Raw genomic sequence first — 17,434 nt, forward strand, 5'->3', positions numbered from 1 at the left:
CAGAGAGAGAATGTGTGTGTGTGTGTGTGTGTGTGTGTCTCAGAGAGAGAGCAAGAGAGCGTGTGCGCGCGCGTGTGTGTGTGTGTGTGTGTGTGAGTGAGACTGTCCATGTGTGGGCTCCTGTGCCTGCACACTGGTAAGGAAAGGTGAGTCTGCTAGCTTAAACAGTGCTGTTATATTTCAAAAACAATTTTTTGTCTCATTTCTCAATTATAAATGTAAATCCCCATAACTAGGGACAGAACATCTGACTGGGTATCCTGGGTTCAAATAACCTGATAATTCATTTAATGGTTCTATATTTAATGGTTCTCCAACCATGAGCAAAATGCATCTTCATAATTTAGTTTATCCAATTTTTCCCAAAGACTTGCAACAGCCTGGCTAGAGGTAAAATGGTATTTTTGAAAATATTCCAGAAATGTTAAACCATTATTTAGTGTCACTACAATGAACACAAAGAACATTACTGGGGCCGGCACTGTGGCATAGAAGGCCAGGCCTCCACCTGCAATGCTGGCATCCCATAGTGGTACCAGTTCCAGTCCTGGCTGCTTTACTTCCAATCTAACTCCCTGCTGGTGCGCCTGGGAGAGCAGCAGCAGATGGCCCAAGTCCTTGAGCCCCTGATCCATGAGGGAGACCAGAAAGAAACTCCTAGCTCCTGGCTTCGGCCTGGCCCAGCCCCAGCCATTCCAGCTCTTTGAGCAGTGAACTAGTGGGTGGAAGATCTCTCTCATGCTCTTTCTGCCCTTCAAATATAAATAAGTCAATCTTAAAAAAAGAGAGAGAGAGAGAGAACATTACTAAGCTACATGCATGCCAAGGAACACCACCGGACCATAAAAAGAAGTCAACTATTGATGCATACACCATGGATCAATCTCAAGAAAATTACACTGAAAAGATACATTCCACATAACTCCATCCATCAACAGTCGTACAATTACATAATAAGAGAGATGTAAAACAGGTTAGTAGTTTCCAGGGCTTAGAGGTAAGGGAAAAAAGGACCGAATGGCTGGCTAACGAGGGGTAACATGAAGGAGTTTTGTGCTGACAGAGCAGCTGAGTATCTTGACTGTGGTAATGACTACAAAAGGCTACACAGCCACTTGCACATGCAAATGTGCACAGTACATGTATTTAACTGGCGAACTCTGAATAAGCTCTGTTAATTGTGCCGATGTCAATTTCCTGGTTTTGGCACTGGGCTGTGGTTTGTGTGTGCTGTTGGCACAGGAGGGCGTGTGGAGGAGGAGTGCATGGGTTTCCTGTATGTTTCTTCCCAACATCCTATGAATCTAATTATTTCAAAGTAAAAATTTTTAAAAAGCACTAGGAAAATAAAAAGTGAAAAAGCAAGTGTACCTAGTCACTCTCTGATTTCTCCAAAGATTTGAAGAACAAAGGTAAAGCCCCCAAAGCAGAGGGGATTGCTGAATACAAAAGACAAATGGAAAGATAAAGAGGCAAAAATGCAAGTGTGCATTAGATCAAGACCCATAGGTGAACCTCCAAAATTGATGTCCACAGCACTGCAGGACAAGGAAATAACATTCTAACACAGAAAGCAAGCCAAGGGCTGAGGTGTTTTTCTCATAATCTTAACAGACTGGGTCAAGGGGGTAGCCATTCCAACCCCTACTTCCATGCACACAGTAACAGAGGCAGGCCCCAGGCAGCATTGTTATACAACACAAGGCTGCCCACACTTCCAAACTCTATCATCCACCAACAGATCAGACGACTAACCCAGGGGGAAGCATTTGGCCCAGGACCAACCTCTTCCCACTCTGGTCTAAGGCTATTATCTAACCTACACCTTACCCAGGAATTCAGGATTGGGGTTGAGATCACAACCTCACTTGACGTAAGTTGTCCCATAAACACAAAAATGTAAAACTGGTGAGAGGGGAAGGGGTCATGAATGATCATTTTACAAGAAAATAAGCCAAGTAGCAAAAAGAAAAAGAATGAAATCAGCTGTGGGGAGAAGCAGGAGACAAAGTGGACTGACCGCAAGACAGAATTCCAGGTTCCTGAGCCTGGCAGCTTTCTCCGGGTTCCAAGTCCCAGGCTATTTTCCCAGCAATACTTATATTCACCCCAAAAGAATCCTAACTAATTGAACCATGACTTACTTAAAAAAAAAAAAAAAACAAAAAAAAACACTCAGATTCCCTGGCCAGCCAGGGAACTGTCAGGAATTCCTGGGGTATTTACAACAGCCCTTGGAGGCAACCAGATGAAGAACAGCTGCAATGAACAGGAAAAGAGGGGCCAGAGGCCAGCAGGTGCTAGCCAGGGAGGGTCTCACCAAGCAGGTAGGGCAAACTCACTCCAAAGGCTCCTCCCAGATTTAGAGATGACAGACACGCATGTCAGGAAAACATAGAGCAAGAAACTATGTTAAAAAACCAGCCTCCATTTCCACAGGCTGTACAGAGGCTTGGGCCACTCCCAAAGGTGAGTGCCTGCTGCTCCCCTCCTCACGGTGTGAAGAGAGGCAAGGTCCTTCCCACTGCAGGTCCCACCCGGCTCACACAGAGCCCAAGGTTAGGTTCAAGGATTCCCCAGGTCCTCTTTCACTCTATTATGGGCTATTTAAGGGCAGCCTGGGATCCCGAGGAGCCGAAAGGAGAAACAAAGCGCAGTCTGCTGCTGTTCACACTCTCCCTGGGGCTTCTGAGGTGACTCGTCACTGCTGCGGGGCTGAACTCCCCCTAGGGACCTGTTCCTGGGAGCGCTACCTACCTGAATCATGAAGTCATTCTCTTCCTGGACTTCACAGATGCAGCGGACCACTTCAAAATCATAGTGGTCATCCCCATCAAGCTCCTCGTCCGGGTTGGTGGTCACATCGACATCCTGGCCGTACTCCTCATCACTCCAAAGAAAGCTCTCAGAAGACGACTCACTCAGATTATCCTCCTCTGGGAGGAAAAGGAAAACAACAGGCATTACTGTACATTACAGTTGCACCATTTAAAGTAAAGCTCCATGAGCTTTCACGGGCTGGGAAATGGGGACCTTTGTTCCTTAGGCCTGTCCTCTCGTAACAGCCCCCCCCCCCCCCTCCAAAAGCATGCTGCGTGGTGGCACCGCACTGCGCTCTGTATCCTCATCACACTGAGAGAACGGAGCCCGCGCTAGTAGCCGTTCATTGTCAGAGGACGCACGACTCCCACCCCACCCTGTCAGGCCCTGGCTCCCAGTTGGCCTTCGTCAAGAGATACTGGTAAAGTTCTGCACACAGTGGGGAAGGAGACAGGGGAAGACTGCAGAAAGAATCAGAACCAGTACAATGCCCGAACAGTTAACGTCACACCTGCTGCGGCAGACAGTGGTCTAAGCCAAGGATCCGCAACACAATCAGAGCCTCCTTACCAGATGCTTTCACTTTCCCTTTGTGGTTTCCAGACTCTGAGCTGTGAAGCTGAGGGCTCATGTGGACGCCAGGCTTGTGTGAGGACCCGCACCTGGTGACAGCAAACGCCTTGGGTGGAGAAGGATCCTGGGAGGTGTCACTGATCTCCTCACTGCAGGGGCATTCTGGAAGCACAGTGTCAGGAAGGAATGAGCAACTGCAGATATCACCAGGGCAACACAGAGTCGATCTCTCCCAACCAACAGGGCCTGTTCCAGGGATTTAGATTTGCAGCTACCCTTGAGCATCTCAATCCCAACTGCTTCCTTTTCACTATTACCCCGTGTCCCCTTTTTGTAAGCCAGAAAACACACACTGAGAACAAAATATGGCATCCCTTTAACTCTCAAGGGTGGAAGAGATTTTCTTGCACATCTCTTTGGGGGCTAGACACACACTTTTCAAGGAGCAAATCCTTTCTAGAAAGGGTTCAGATGGGTGTAGACGGATGTTTAAGAGCTATGAATGAAGTGCAGTCACTCATCTGCACATCCTCTAGTACTTGGATGTCTTTGTGTTGACAGCACCGCACCAGAGCATGCTGGCCAGCACAGAAAGTGGGAGGCTTCCATAAATGCCAGGCGGCACCTCCTCGCAGGGCCCACGCAAGTCCTGGGACAGGCCTGCTGGTCCTGCTTCTCCCCAGAGCAGCCTCAGAGGCCACCACAGGAGACAGCACCCGCCCCCATGGTGAGGAAGCCCCCAGGCAAAACCCTCAAGGGAAGAGTTACCAGGTTTGACTTTCTTTTTCTTTTTCTTCTTCTTCTTTGGCTTCACTCTCACAAACTCTTTGAACTTCTTCTCTTTATTCTTTTCCTTGTCTTTTGCAGCTAGAATTAAACATGAGTTTAAGTGCTGACATTTTAATGTTTTGTCTTTAATGCTGGATGAAACACATCCAACGGGAAGAACTGGCACAGGCAGGGTAGCTGGTTCTTGGCCTGGCTCTGCCTGAGAAGTCGCCTTCCTTCCCCTGGAGGGCTCCTGAGATGGCTGCCTGGGGCAGAGCCATTCCTCCATCACTTAGCCTTTTTTTTATTCACTTTATTTTTTATATTATCTGAAAGGCAGAAACAGTCAGATGGAGAACTATTCATTGGTTCACTTCTCAAATATCTACAACAGCACAGGCTGGGCCAGGCCTCTGCACCAATGTGGGAGACCCAGAAGAAGCTCCTGGCTTTGCACTGGCTCAGTTCCGGTCATTGAGGCTGTCTGGGGAACAAACCAGTGGATGGAAGACCTTCTCTCTGTCTCTCCCTCTGTCTGAACTCTACCCCTCAAATACATAAATAAAATCTTAACAAACAAAAACAAAACAAAACCACCTGAATGTCAGGGCCCCCTCTCAGAGATGTTGACTTAATTGGCTTGGGATGTGGCACAGACCTCAAAATTTTTTCATTTTTTTAATTGAGGCATAATTCATAGAACATAAAATTAATCATTTTCATGTGAACAGTTCACATCTTCCAAATACGACATCAATTTCTCTACTCCTTAGAGCAAAACTCTTTAAGTTATCAATATTCCCTGTCCAAAGTTCTCCCTTTGACTTTTCCTAATTCCATTCTACAAAGCTCTCACCTATTACTCTGAGACAAGTGTTCAAATTTAGTAGATTCCCTATTAACAAATCTAGCTGTTTCTCCTCCATGTCATCAAACACAACTGTGGCATTTCAAGTAATTCATCACATGTCACTTATTAGATTTCAACAAGAGTTTGAGCATACGAATATCCTATGACCTAGCCATTCCACTTGGAGAGATCTACCCAGGAGAGAGCTTAACATATATCTACATAGGGACTGACATAGCAGCTTCACGTGTCATTACTCCAAACTGAAAATTGCCCAAATGTGCATTAACTGGGGAAGAATATACCCATCAATAGATACAGGAACATAAGGGAATCTCTTAAGTCGGCTGAGTGAAAGCAGCCAGACAAAACTAGTGCATTCTACATGATTCTATCTATAAAATGTCCTAGAAAATGACAACTAATCTCAGGAACAGAAAGCAGGGGTGGGTGCTGTGACACAACAGGTTAACCTGCTGTTTGGGACTTTGGCAACTCATATCACAGTGCTGGTTCACATCCCAGCTACTCTGCTTCCCATCCAACTAGCTGCCAATGCACCTGCGAAGCCAGCAGGTGATGACCCAGGGACCCCCAGATGCAGTTCCTAGCTCTTGGCTTTGGCCTGGCCCAACCCTAGCAGCTGTAGGCATCTGGGGGCTGAACCACGGGATGAAGCGCCATCGCGTGCACACTCTCCTCTTTCAGCCACTCTGCCTTTCCAATAAATAAATAAATAGATTTTGTAAAAACAGGGATAAAAAAAAAAAAAAGCAGGGGTCAACATTGTGGCATAGCAGGTAAAGCTACCACCTATGAAGCTGGCATCCCACTTGGGCACTGGTTTGAGTCCTGGGTGATCCACTTCTAATTTAGAGCCTGGGAAAAGCAGCTGAGGTAACATAGTTGTGTGGACCTCAACTGCATGGTCCAATACATTCAGTGGTCAGTAGCCACACACAGATGCTGAGAACCTGAAATGTGGCCAGCCTGACCAGAGATGTTCATTAAGGATTTAAAAGATTCAGTAGAAAGGGTGTAAAACAGGCTGGCGCCGCAGCTCAATAGGCTAACCCTCTGCCTGCAGCACCGGCACACCGGGTTCTAGTCCCAGTTGGGGCGCTGGTTCTGTCCCGGTTGCCCCTCTTCCAGGCCAGCTCTCTGCTGTGGCCCAGGAGTGTAGTGGAGGATGGCCCAAGTGCTTGGACCCTGCACCCACATGGGAGACCAAGAGGAAGCACCTGGCTCCTGGCTTCGGATCAGCGCAGCGCGCCGGCCATAGTAGCCACTTGAGGGGTGAACCAATGGAAGGAAGACCTTTCTCTCTCTCTCTCTCTATCTAACTCTGCCGGTCAAAATAAATAAATAAATAAATAAATAAATAAAGGTGTAAAACAACACACTGGCAGTTTTCATACTGACTGCATGCTGAGACAGTACCATAGCCCCACTTGGTCTAACACTGGGAATGCATTCTGAGAAGCACACTGTTAGACAATTTTGCCAGTGAGCAAACACTGTAGAGTGTACTTCACAAACTAAGAAAGTTACAATGTCAGGAGGCAATGTAATCAGAAGGGATTACTGTCACATTTGGGGTCCATTATTGACTGTATTTTGGAGCAAGTTAAAATATAAAATGTTTCCCCTACTTCTTTTCATATTTTAAAAATACATTGTATTTCTAATGAATAATGCAGGAAAAATGAAGAAATTCTACCATGACCATGACACATAACATCCCATAGCATATCTGAGGACTGACCTATCAGAGTCAAAGCCCTTCCCCACTGGCCAGAACCTTGATTTTGTACTGCCAGATGTCTTACAAGATCCCTTTACTACTTAATACTTATATACTTTAGGCCAGTGCCTTTACCACTTAATACTTATATACTTTAGGCCGGCGCTGCAGCTCACTAGGCTAATCCTCCGCCTGCAGTGCCGGCACACCGGGTTCTAGTCCCGGTCGGGGCACCAGATCACAATTGCTCCTCTTCCAGTCCAGCTCTCTGCTGTGGCCCAGGAGTACAGTGGAGGATGGCCCAAGTGCTTGGGCCCTGCACTCGCATGGGAGACCAGGAGGAGGCACCTGGCTCCTGGCTTCAGATTGGTGCAGCGCGCCAGCCGCAGCGGCCACTTCAGGGGTGAACCAATGGAAGTAAGACCTTTCTCTCTGTCTCTCTCTCTCTCTCACTGTCTAACTTTGCCTGTCAAAAAAAAAAAAAAAAAAAAAAAACAAAAAAAAAAAAAAAACAAAAAAAACAAACTATATACTTTAATAGAAAAGCCATAAACCAAAAACCATAAACCACAAATATGTAGTGATATTATAATCACAGGTAAAAACAAGCTGGGACAACTGAAGAGTTTATTAGAAATGCACTAATTCTTCTGTAATTCCTACCAGAAATTCAGGGTTTTTAACTTCTCTAAGTTTCAGAAGAAGTTTCTGAAAAGATTCTCCAGTAATGATATGGAATGAGACTTTATGGTAGTCCATACCACCTTCATTGTGATTTCCATACAAAATCAACAGTGTTATCAGAAAATACCCTTAGGGGCTGCTGTTGCAGTATAGTGGGTTAACCATTCCTGTCCCACATGCTCCACTTCTGAACCAGCTCCCTAACAGGAAAGCACTGGAGGAGGATGGCCAAGTGCTTGAGCCCCTGCCACCCACATGAGAGACCCAGATGAAGATCCTAGCTCCTGGCTTCAGCCTGGCCCAGCCCTGGCCATTGCGGCCATTTTGGGAGTGAACTAGCGGATAGAAAATCTCTGTCTCTCTCTTTGTAACTGTTTCAAATAAGTAAACCTTAGAGAAAGAGAGGGAGAGAGAGAGAGTATCCTCAGGTGCATTCAAGATGAATGCCACATCCGGACCTAGCAAAGTCCCACAGCGCCCTTCGGTTCTCTTGTCTGGCTGGCAAGCACAGGTCACAGGTCTGGGGGCAGGACGATGGCACCCACGCGCTTCAGAGCACAAGCTCTGCTGCCTTGTGAAGGAGCTCCCTCGGTCCCACTGTCCCCACTCATTCTGCAGCATCAAGGCCTTCGGGCTGAGTGACTTTCTCAAGGAGACTTGGGCAGCAAGAGGCAGAGGCCTCTAGGAAGGCCATAGCTCCATAATTCTACTCCTGAGAATTTCTCACCACTTTCCTTTTGGTGGGATTCAAGTGGACCAGAGCAACCTAATGCCCGCTCTCTGTCTCTGAATCCTAAGTCCTGAGACCTGAGCAGTGGAACCCTCCACGACACACTGCAGAAACGAGATACTTACTTGGAGAACTGGCAGAGACCCTCTTCCTGGTCAGGTTCTCCTGGCTGCACTTGTCCGAAGCCGCAGAGCCCCTCGTTTGCACATGCCTCCTTCCCGGGCTTTCCTCCGGCTCCGGTGACTTCTCCATACCATGGAAATACTTCATGTGATAGTGCAACAGTTTGGCTTTGCGGAAAAATTTTAGACAGTCCACAACTTTGCATCTAAACTTGTGGTTTAGGTCACCAGCTGATACATTAGATGTGACAGAATCATCGGTTTTCTTAAATGTATTTGTTACTGGAAAAAAAAAAAAAAAGCAAAAGCAAAGATCCCTTGGGCTTATTCAAGCTAAGACAAAACACATATTAACACGTGGCAACATAGCAATGACACTGCCCTTACGATCAAGAATTAATTACAGTTTGGAGAGAATGAATACAACTTCAGGTAAAGTAACAGAGACTCAACAGCAATGCATCTATAGAAGAGACATGAGCATGTCTGTTTCAAGCAGCCATGCACATTCTCAGGAGAGGAACAGGAAGAAAATGAGGCATCTTGAGATCTTGAGCCAGTTCTTACTACTCATGAGCTGGATCACCAACATCCTGGTACCTGCCCGTATGGACAAAATTAGGGAACACTGTGCAGCTCTCTTTATAAAACCTAAGGGATATTACAGCTTTTTTTGCACAAGACGATGTTGACTGTTAGAAAGCTTTTGAGATTTCAACAGGTCCCTTTTTTTTTTCTTACTATGTGCTTTATTTGATCAAGAAAACCAAGATACTACAAGAAAAAAACAAAACTCCTGACTGAACGGAGCCGGAAAGCATGAAGAGGACTCGGGGGACTCGGTGATCACGTCAAAAGGGACAAAGGAAGATCCCCACCCAGACCAAACAACCAGGAGGCAATGGCCTGTCACACACCGACGAGAAAGGGGGAAGCTGTCACACGGACGTCACGTGTGCTTGCTAGAAACTGTTATTTGTAGACTCCTTCACGTATTCATCCCACTGATGGCAATCACCTTCAACTAAAGTTGCTTCCTCTCTATAGATAACGTCACCCAAGAATTTCCTGAATGTACCTCTGTTGAGTGAATCAACTTTTTCCTAAATACAATGATACAACCTCCATTAGAAGCATGCAGTGTACTGAGCTTTTAATAAATATTTTGATTATTCTCAAGTACTATCTCATGATCAGAAGGAAAAAATTCTAACACTCAGCCTAAATAATGCTCTACATTTCAAAATTAGGCTTGATGATCTGACTGATGCTGTTATACAGCCAATTTAAACAACAACAACAACAAAAAGGCAGGTGAGGGCTAGGGGTCAAGATACCACATGGAACAACCGCATCCCATGTCAGAAAACGTGGGTTCAAGCATCAGCTCCACTCCCCACTGCAACTCCCTGCTAATGTGCATCCTGGGAGGCAGCATGTTATGTCTTAAGCATTTGGGTCCGTGCCACCAACAGAGGAGACCTAGTCTGAGTTCTGGGATTCTAGCTTTTGTCTAGCCCAGCTCCCGCTGTGTGAGCATTTGAGGAATGAACCCGTGCATAAAAGATCTCACCTGTCTCACTGTTTCTCTGCTTTTCAAGTAAGCAAAATAAAATTAAGAGTTAAAAAAATTATACACAGATCTAAAACAGAATGCCTTAAAATCACTTTCTACCAAAGATAAAAATTCTAAGTCTCCAAATCAGTTTAGGTGTAGGAAAAATGAAGTACAATGGAATATATACTTCTTAGACAAACAATAGAAGGAAAGCATGTCAGTGGAGAAACTCAAAATTCAAACCTCGTATGTATGTATGTATATAAAGAGATTTATTTGAAAGACAGAATTACACAGACAGACAGAGAAAAGACTCTTCCATCTGCTGTTTCACTTCTCCAAATGAAGCTGAGCTGATCCAAAGCCAGGAGTCAAAAGCCAGGAGCTTCTTCTGAGTCTCCCATGTGGGCAAAAGGGCTCAAGTACTTGGGCCATCCTCTGCTGCTTTCCCAGGCACATTAGAAGGGAGCTGGATCAGAAGTGGAGCAGCCGGGACTCAAACCGCTGTGCATATGGGATTGCCCGCACTGCAGGCAGCAGCTTCACCCACTATGCTAAAAGTACTGGATCTGCAAACCTCTATGTATCTTAAAATTCTTTCTTAAAAGAAAAAACAAATGGTTTCTCTAAAATTTCCTCTAATAGGGTTATTAGGCTATATCATGTAAACCTGCCATTTTTGTAGGTTAAAAAAGGTTATATATTGGTCATTCTACATGGTTCAACCTAATAAATCCTTTTCTGTGACAGATATTAGTTCAAAAAGCATTGCAGATAACTCCAATTACCACTGAGTGAACAAAGTGAAGGTCGAAAGTCAAAGTGCATCAACAAGCCTATCACTATCTGAGGGCAACAGTGGTCAAGTCCAGTTATAGTGAACTGGCCATCCCTGGGCTTACCCCAGGACTTGCTTTGTGACAAACCTGCTCATAATGAAAAGCAGAATAACAAAATACAAACAACTCTGCATTTACACAATTTGAGAGTTAGAAGTAATGAGAGATTTGAACCAATTCCAAGAAGAATTACCATCCTCTCTACTTAAAACTTTGCCCCTTGTGTCCATACACTGTTCAAACACACAAGGCAAACAGCACAGTGGCTAAAAGCATGGGTTCTGCAGCAGGACAGCCTGTTTCAAATCTGGCTCCTCCACTAATCCCACCTGCATGGAGAGGTAACAATGGCAACTACTTCACTGAGTTGTGAGAATTAAATACATTACTTGCAAAGATCCTAGAAAAGTCACACAGAATTAAGTGACCAAGAGTGGTTATTATTACTATACAGTTTCATTTCAGACTTCACAAATGGGACCCATGAACAGCCTTTCAAGAATTAACCTGCACACAAGCTGGCGCCGTGGCTCACTAGGCTAATCCTCCGCCTTGCGGCGCCGGCACACCAGGTTCTAGTCCCGGTCGGGGCGCCGGATTCTGTCCCGGTTGCCCCTCTTCCAGGTCATCTCTCTGCTATGGCCCAGGAATGCAGTGGAGGATGGCCCAAGTCCTTGGGCCCTGCACCCGCATGGGAGACCAGGAGAAGCACCTGGCTCCTGGCTTCGGATCAGTGTGATGCGCCGGCCATGGCGGCCATTGGAGGGTGAACTAACGGCAAAAAAAGAATTAACCTGCACACAAGCAAACCAGCAGAAGTTTCCAGCATCCTGGCTTTGTTGCCTATCCATGACAGGGGCAGTATGGTATAGCAGTGATTGCTATATTTCAATCCTGCCTCCCCACCCCCCCATCCCCACCCCCCCATTAGTAGGATAAATAAGCTGTGCAAACTAGTCTGATTATTCAGCTTCTTATCTACAAGAGCAAAGAATATCAACTATTTCAAAAAGTCAGAGAGAGGGCTATAGATGACAGATGTACCTGGCACAAAACAGGGGATCAGGGACTAGTGCTGTGGCATAGCTGGTAAAGGCAACACAGGCATCACACAAGGGCACAGGGGCTGTGGCATAGCAGGTAAAGCTGCTGCCTGCAGTGCCAGCATCCCATATGGACACTGGTTCAAGTCCTGGCTGCTCCTCTTTCGATCCAGCTCTCTACTATGGGAAAGCAGTAGAAGATGGCCCAAGTCCTTGGGCCCCTGCACCTGCGCGGGAGACCTGGAAGAAGCTCCTGGCTCCTGGCTCCGGATCAGCACAGCTCTGGCCGTTGCAGCCAATTGGGGAGTGAACCAGTGAATGGAAGTGCTCTCTCGCTCTCTCTCTCTGCCTCTCCTTCTCTCTCTGTGTAACTCTTTCAAATAAATAATAAAAATAAATTAAAAAAAAATTCCTCTCCAGGGGGCTAGCACTGTGGCACAGAGGGTTAAGTTGCTGTTTACATCCATATTGGAGTGCTGATTTGAGTTCTGGCTGCTCCACTTCTGATCTGGCTTCCTGCAATTGCACCTGGGAAAGTAATACTAAATAACACAAGTACTTGGTGGGAGACCGGATGTATGCAGTTCCTGGCTCCTGGCTTCAGCCTAACCCATTTGGGAAGTGCCAGCAAATGGAAGATCTTTCTTTCTCTGTTGCTCTGCCTTCCAGCTAAGCAAAGGTAGGTATAACAGGACCTCCAAAGGAAAGCAAGCTTGGCACCCTGCTGGGTCAGCTCCCTCTGAGAGATGGCTTAAGGACCAAAGAGGCTCTGATAAGCACAGAAACAGTTCCCCATGCACAAAGTCACTACCAGGTGCCACTGTCACAAAGTCCCTGGCCAAAGCAAGCATTCTTTTCAAGAAAGCAACACTCTTAAGAAAAACTGAGACATGCTGGGTTTTGTCTAAAGGAATATGTATCAAAAGAAAGACTGGAGCATAATAAATTTTCAATAATAGAAGTTCAGGAAGTAAATTTTCCCCATAAACTCAATGCAGTGGAGTACAACTCACTCATAGGCAACCGTTGTGATTATGGCCTATAGGGAAGCTACCAAGCAAGGATGGAAAAGCAATCCACACAAGCAATGGGGTCAGAAAGACAGCAAACAGCCAGTGACAAAATCTAGTAAGCTATACAATCCACCATACCTATAGAACTATAAATCAACAAGCAGATAAAAATTGTATAGGAATAAAATGTTTGACTTTTTCATGATGAGAACATATGTAGCATGTGTTAAATTAAAACAACAGGAAAAAAGATGTACAAGTAAATACACCCTTTTGGCTTGAAGGTTTTACACACTGGAATATGTTCAAATCTACCAAATTTTTAAGGAAATGAAAAACTGTGATTTCCAGACTTAACAATTTCATCCTAATTTTGCCACACTGCAACCTTAGAGGAGCCGCCGGTGTACGCTAGGTCAGCCAGTCCAGGCCGCGCGGGCCCTTATTTTGCAGGCTCCGCCCACAGGCACACCAAGCCCTGCTCATCCTTCAACTGCTGCCTCCTGCACATTGTTTTTTCCTTGGTGTTTCAGCAGAAAATACTCAATTCTGTCTCCTCTGAATTCCCTTAAGTAGTTCATGGGAAACACATCTTGTAGTACTTGTTTATTTACATTTACCTAACAATTGGGTCTGTTCATTCCTTATTCTAAAAATCTTGAAATGGGGTCATTTTTTTACTTCTTTTGCAGTACTTCCTTTAGTGTATGACTACAGCAAACAAGGGAGTTAGCCTCTCCTGAGAATGCTTCTCATCATGAAGTGGAATAAGAAACTTCCTTAACAAAAGTCGTGTGCATTTCCATGAGGCACAGGAGAAAGCCCACTACTGTCTGTTTTTAAAATAGATTGAAGTGTTGTCCCCTACCTCCTACCCCCCAATTTGGGAAGCAGAAAGAAACAGTATGAGCTCCCTCCTGCTGACTCACTCAAATACCTACAACACCCCCTAGGCCAGAAGCAAACTTAGGAGCTGGGAACTCAATCAAGGTTTCCCATGTGGGTAGCAGGAGCCCAAACACTTAGGTGACCTCCACTGCCTCCCAGGATTTACAATAGCAGGAAGTTGGCACCAGTGCCAGGAATCAAACCCAAGTACTCCAGTGGAGGACTCAGGCACCTTAGCACCAGGCTGAATCCCCACTCCAGAAGATCCATTACTGCAACAGGTCACTCAAACGTTAGTTGTCATCACTGTCACTCATCTCAGTTATTATACTTAAGACAAAGTTATTCATAATCCTAGCCAGGGGTAGTTTATCAGTGGCAGAACTTATAAAATCATTTTATTTGTATATTTATTAATTTATTTATTTGAGAGGCAGAGAGACAAAGTTCCCACCTACTCATTCATTCCCCAAACGCTAACAACAGCCATGCCTGGGCCAGGCTGAAACTGGAAAGCAGGAAGTCAATCCAGGTTTCCCACATAGGTGGCCAGAGCCAATTACATCACAGCTGCTTTATAGGTTCTTTATCAGCAGGAAGCTGGAGTTAGGAGTGAGAGCCAGGATCAAACCTAGATACTCCAATGTAGGACACAGGCACCCCCGTTTTTTTCTTTTGAAATGACAATTTTAAATACTTTAAAATATTTTTTTTCATCTATTTGAAAAGCAACTGACACAAAGACAGAGAGGGGGGAAAAAAAGATTGTTCTATCCATTGGTTCACTCCCTAAATGCCCATGGCAGTCATGGCTGGACCAGGCCCAGGTCAGGCCCAAGCCAGGAGACCAGAACTCCAAGCACTTGAACACTCAACATCCTCTGCTCTCTCCCTAGCAGGCAGCTGTATCAGAAGCAGAGGTTTCCAAACTCAAATGAGGCACTCTGATGTGGGATGCAGTCTCAAGTGGCAACTTAACCGCGGTGCCACAACACTTGCCCTCAGAACAGACATCTTAACTGATGGGCTGAAAATCTACTTCGCCTGCAAAATTCTAAAATCTAACTGCTTCACTTTATTGATCAAACAATGAACTAGCAATAGTAATTAATAAAACACAATTGAAAAAATAAAACGATACAACCAGCAAAAATGTTCTGTATTTAAAAGGAAGAAGTAGAACACACACACAGGTAACTACACTAAGTAAAACTCAAGGGGTTGGTGTTGTGGTGTAACATGTTAATCCACCAAAAACAAAACAAAACAAAACCAGTATAAAAACCCTTGTGATGGAAGCATGGACAAGGAACCAGGAGTTTGGTTGCCAAATCCCAAGTCTTACACACAGTGTGTATACTCCAAGAGGAGGACAAGATGGCCTCAGCTAAGCGACACCATCCACTCTTGGGATATTATGGTCTATGTGAGCATGTCACCAGCTACTAGGAGACAGAAAACAGAAAATATGCAAATTAAATCCTTAAGAGAGCCTAGCTCAAAAGCAATGGGTGCTCAAATTACTCTTGAGGTACAGGGCAAACTACTGAAGCCAATTTGTTTTATTTTTTTAAAGATTTATTTGATTTATTTGAAAGCCAGAGTTACAGAGAGAGAGAGACAGAGAGCTCTGCCATCTACTGGTTCACTCTCTGAATGGCTATACCAGCTGGGGCTGACCAAGAGGTTCATCCAGGTCTTCCAGGTGGGTACAGGGGCCAAAGTTCTTGGATCATTTTCTGCTGCTTTCCCAGATGCATTAGCAAGGGGCCAGATTGGAAGTGAGGCAGCCAGGACTTGAACCAGTGCCCATATGAGATACTAGTGCTACAGGCAACAGCTTAACCTACTGTGCCACAAAATTGGTCACTAGTGCCTGGAGAGCACTGTGAAGGGGCCATCACCTCCAACACCAGCATCCCATGTAGGTGCTGGTTTGAGTCCCAGCTGCTATACTTCCAATCCAGCTCACTGCTAATGCACCCGAGAAAGCAGAAGATGGCCAAGAGACCTGAAAGCAGCTCCTGGTTTCTGGCTTCAGCCTATCCCAGCCCCAGCCATTGCAGCCATTTTGGGGGTGAATCAGGATGGAAGAGCATTCTCTCTCTCCCTCTCCCATTCTCACCCTGCCTGTAATTCTGTTTTCCAAATAAGTAATACATATTTTAAAGACTTAGTTTATTTGAAACAGTGTTAGAGAGAGGTAGAGACAGAGAGAGAAGTCTTCCATCTGCTGATTCACTCCCTAAATGGCCACAACAGCCAAAGCTGAGCTGACCCAAAGCCAGGAACTTCTTCCAGGTCTCCCATGTGGGTGCAGGGACCCAAGGACTTGGTCCATTCTCTGCTGCTCTACCAGGCACATTAGCAGTGAGGTGGATCAGAAGTGTAGCAGCCAAGACTTGAACCAGTACCCATAATGGATACCAGAGCTGCAGGTAGGGGCTTTAACCCACTCCGGCATAGCGCCACCCCAATAAATATTTTTTTAAAAAGAAAGAAAACAATGTGGAAATGAGTAGGTCCAAGCTATTACTGTCTCAATGATTAACAGATTTTGGAGGAATCCAAACAAAACATCCAGGGCAGAGCTCTCTGTGGTGTTCAAGTTAAAAATCCCAACAGTGATTGTCTGCTCCCAAATTACTACCATACATAGGGATGTGTGGATCCAAATTACTACCATACATAGGGATGTGTGGATACAAATCACCCACAGATTGTGTTTTGATCATGGTAAATCTAAGGAATATTCTATCTCTTGAGGGTTAGGGAAAAGATTTTAAGACATCTCCTAATATCCCCACTCCCGGTACTGACATCTGTGTATCTTCAAAGCTGTCTCTAACAGAATATGGCAAAGGTGGCAGGATGTCACTGTTGTGGTTCTATTACCTAAGACTGTAACAACTGTCTTCCTAGTAGACATTCTCCTTTGCTGGTTTAATGAAACAAGTTTCTATGTCAGGAGCTACTCTAGGAGGGGCCCATGAAGCGAAAACCAAAAATGCCAGCAACAAACCAAGGCTCTCAGTCTGACAACCTAAAAGGAACTGGATGCTGCTAACAACCACGAGCCTGGATCCCTCCCCAGTTGCTTCAGATGAGAATGTGGCTCAGGCCAACTGAGGGATCCCAAGCTCAGAGAAGGCAGCTGAGCTCGGCTTGAACCCCTCACCCACAGAAACTGTGGGAAATATAAATGCTGTTTTAAGCCACCATGGTGGGGTTAATATTGTTACCCAGCAACAGATTATAATTATAGAGTAGGATCAGCAGCCCTCATATTTTCTATACACTTGAACAATGCTTTTCCTTTAATAATAAACACATTATTTTAATATTATAACAGGCAGCTTTAAATTATTTCTAAACTAGTTTTTTTTAAAACTTGGTGTAGAAGTAAGTAAACCATTTAATATGTTGGTATACCTACTGCCAGCACCTCAAAAACCTCACAATGATGACTAGGATGGGGATATCCAATCTGGTTGGCAGTCTGTCCTCACTTAACGCCCATGTCAATCTAAGCCATCTTGCTTTCTAAACCCATCTCTCCTGCTATCCATAGTGAGGCCTCAGCTCCTGCCCCAGCCAACTGCTGGCGCCACTGGTCCATGCTCTCAAGGTTGACTTCTATGTGTGCTCTGAGCCATTCCTCCCTGGCTTGGCCAAGTCTTCACTTCCAAGAAGATTCGCTCACTCCACATGCAGGGAGACGTCACATGGCCCTGGATCTCAGGACCACAGCCACCAACTCCTGGCACAAATGACTGCCTGCAGCACTTCAGCATCTGCTCGT

General features: G+C 45.4%; 1 protein-coding gene across 21 annotated transcripts in view; it reads right to left on the minus strand.

The window, feature by feature from the left end:
• PHF20 (PHD finger protein 20) overlaps positions 1-17,434 on the minus strand; it is a 141,637-nt gene that overhangs the window by 24,818 nt on the left and 99,385 nt on the right. For all 21 annotated transcript variants that reach the window (XM_089306836.1, XM_089306837.1, XM_008255971.5 and 18 more), the window contains 4 exon segments: positions 8,295-8,573; positions 4,162-4,260; positions 3,391-3,555; positions 2,758-2,936 (listed from right to left, as the gene is read on the minus strand). In XM_089306836.1, coding sequence (XP_089162962.1) covers positions 2,758-2,936; positions 3,391-3,555; positions 4,162-4,260; positions 8,295-8,573 — 722 coding nt within the window.

The sequence above is a fragment of the Oryctolagus cuniculus genome, chromosome 11 (assembly GCF_051225735.1).
Source record: "Oryctolagus cuniculus isolate XC-2025 breed Fujian yellow rabbit chromosome 11, ASM5122573v1, whole genome shotgun sequence".
Taxonomy (NCBI): Eukaryota; Metazoa; Chordata; class Mammalia; order Lagomorpha; family Leporidae; genus Oryctolagus; species Oryctolagus cuniculus.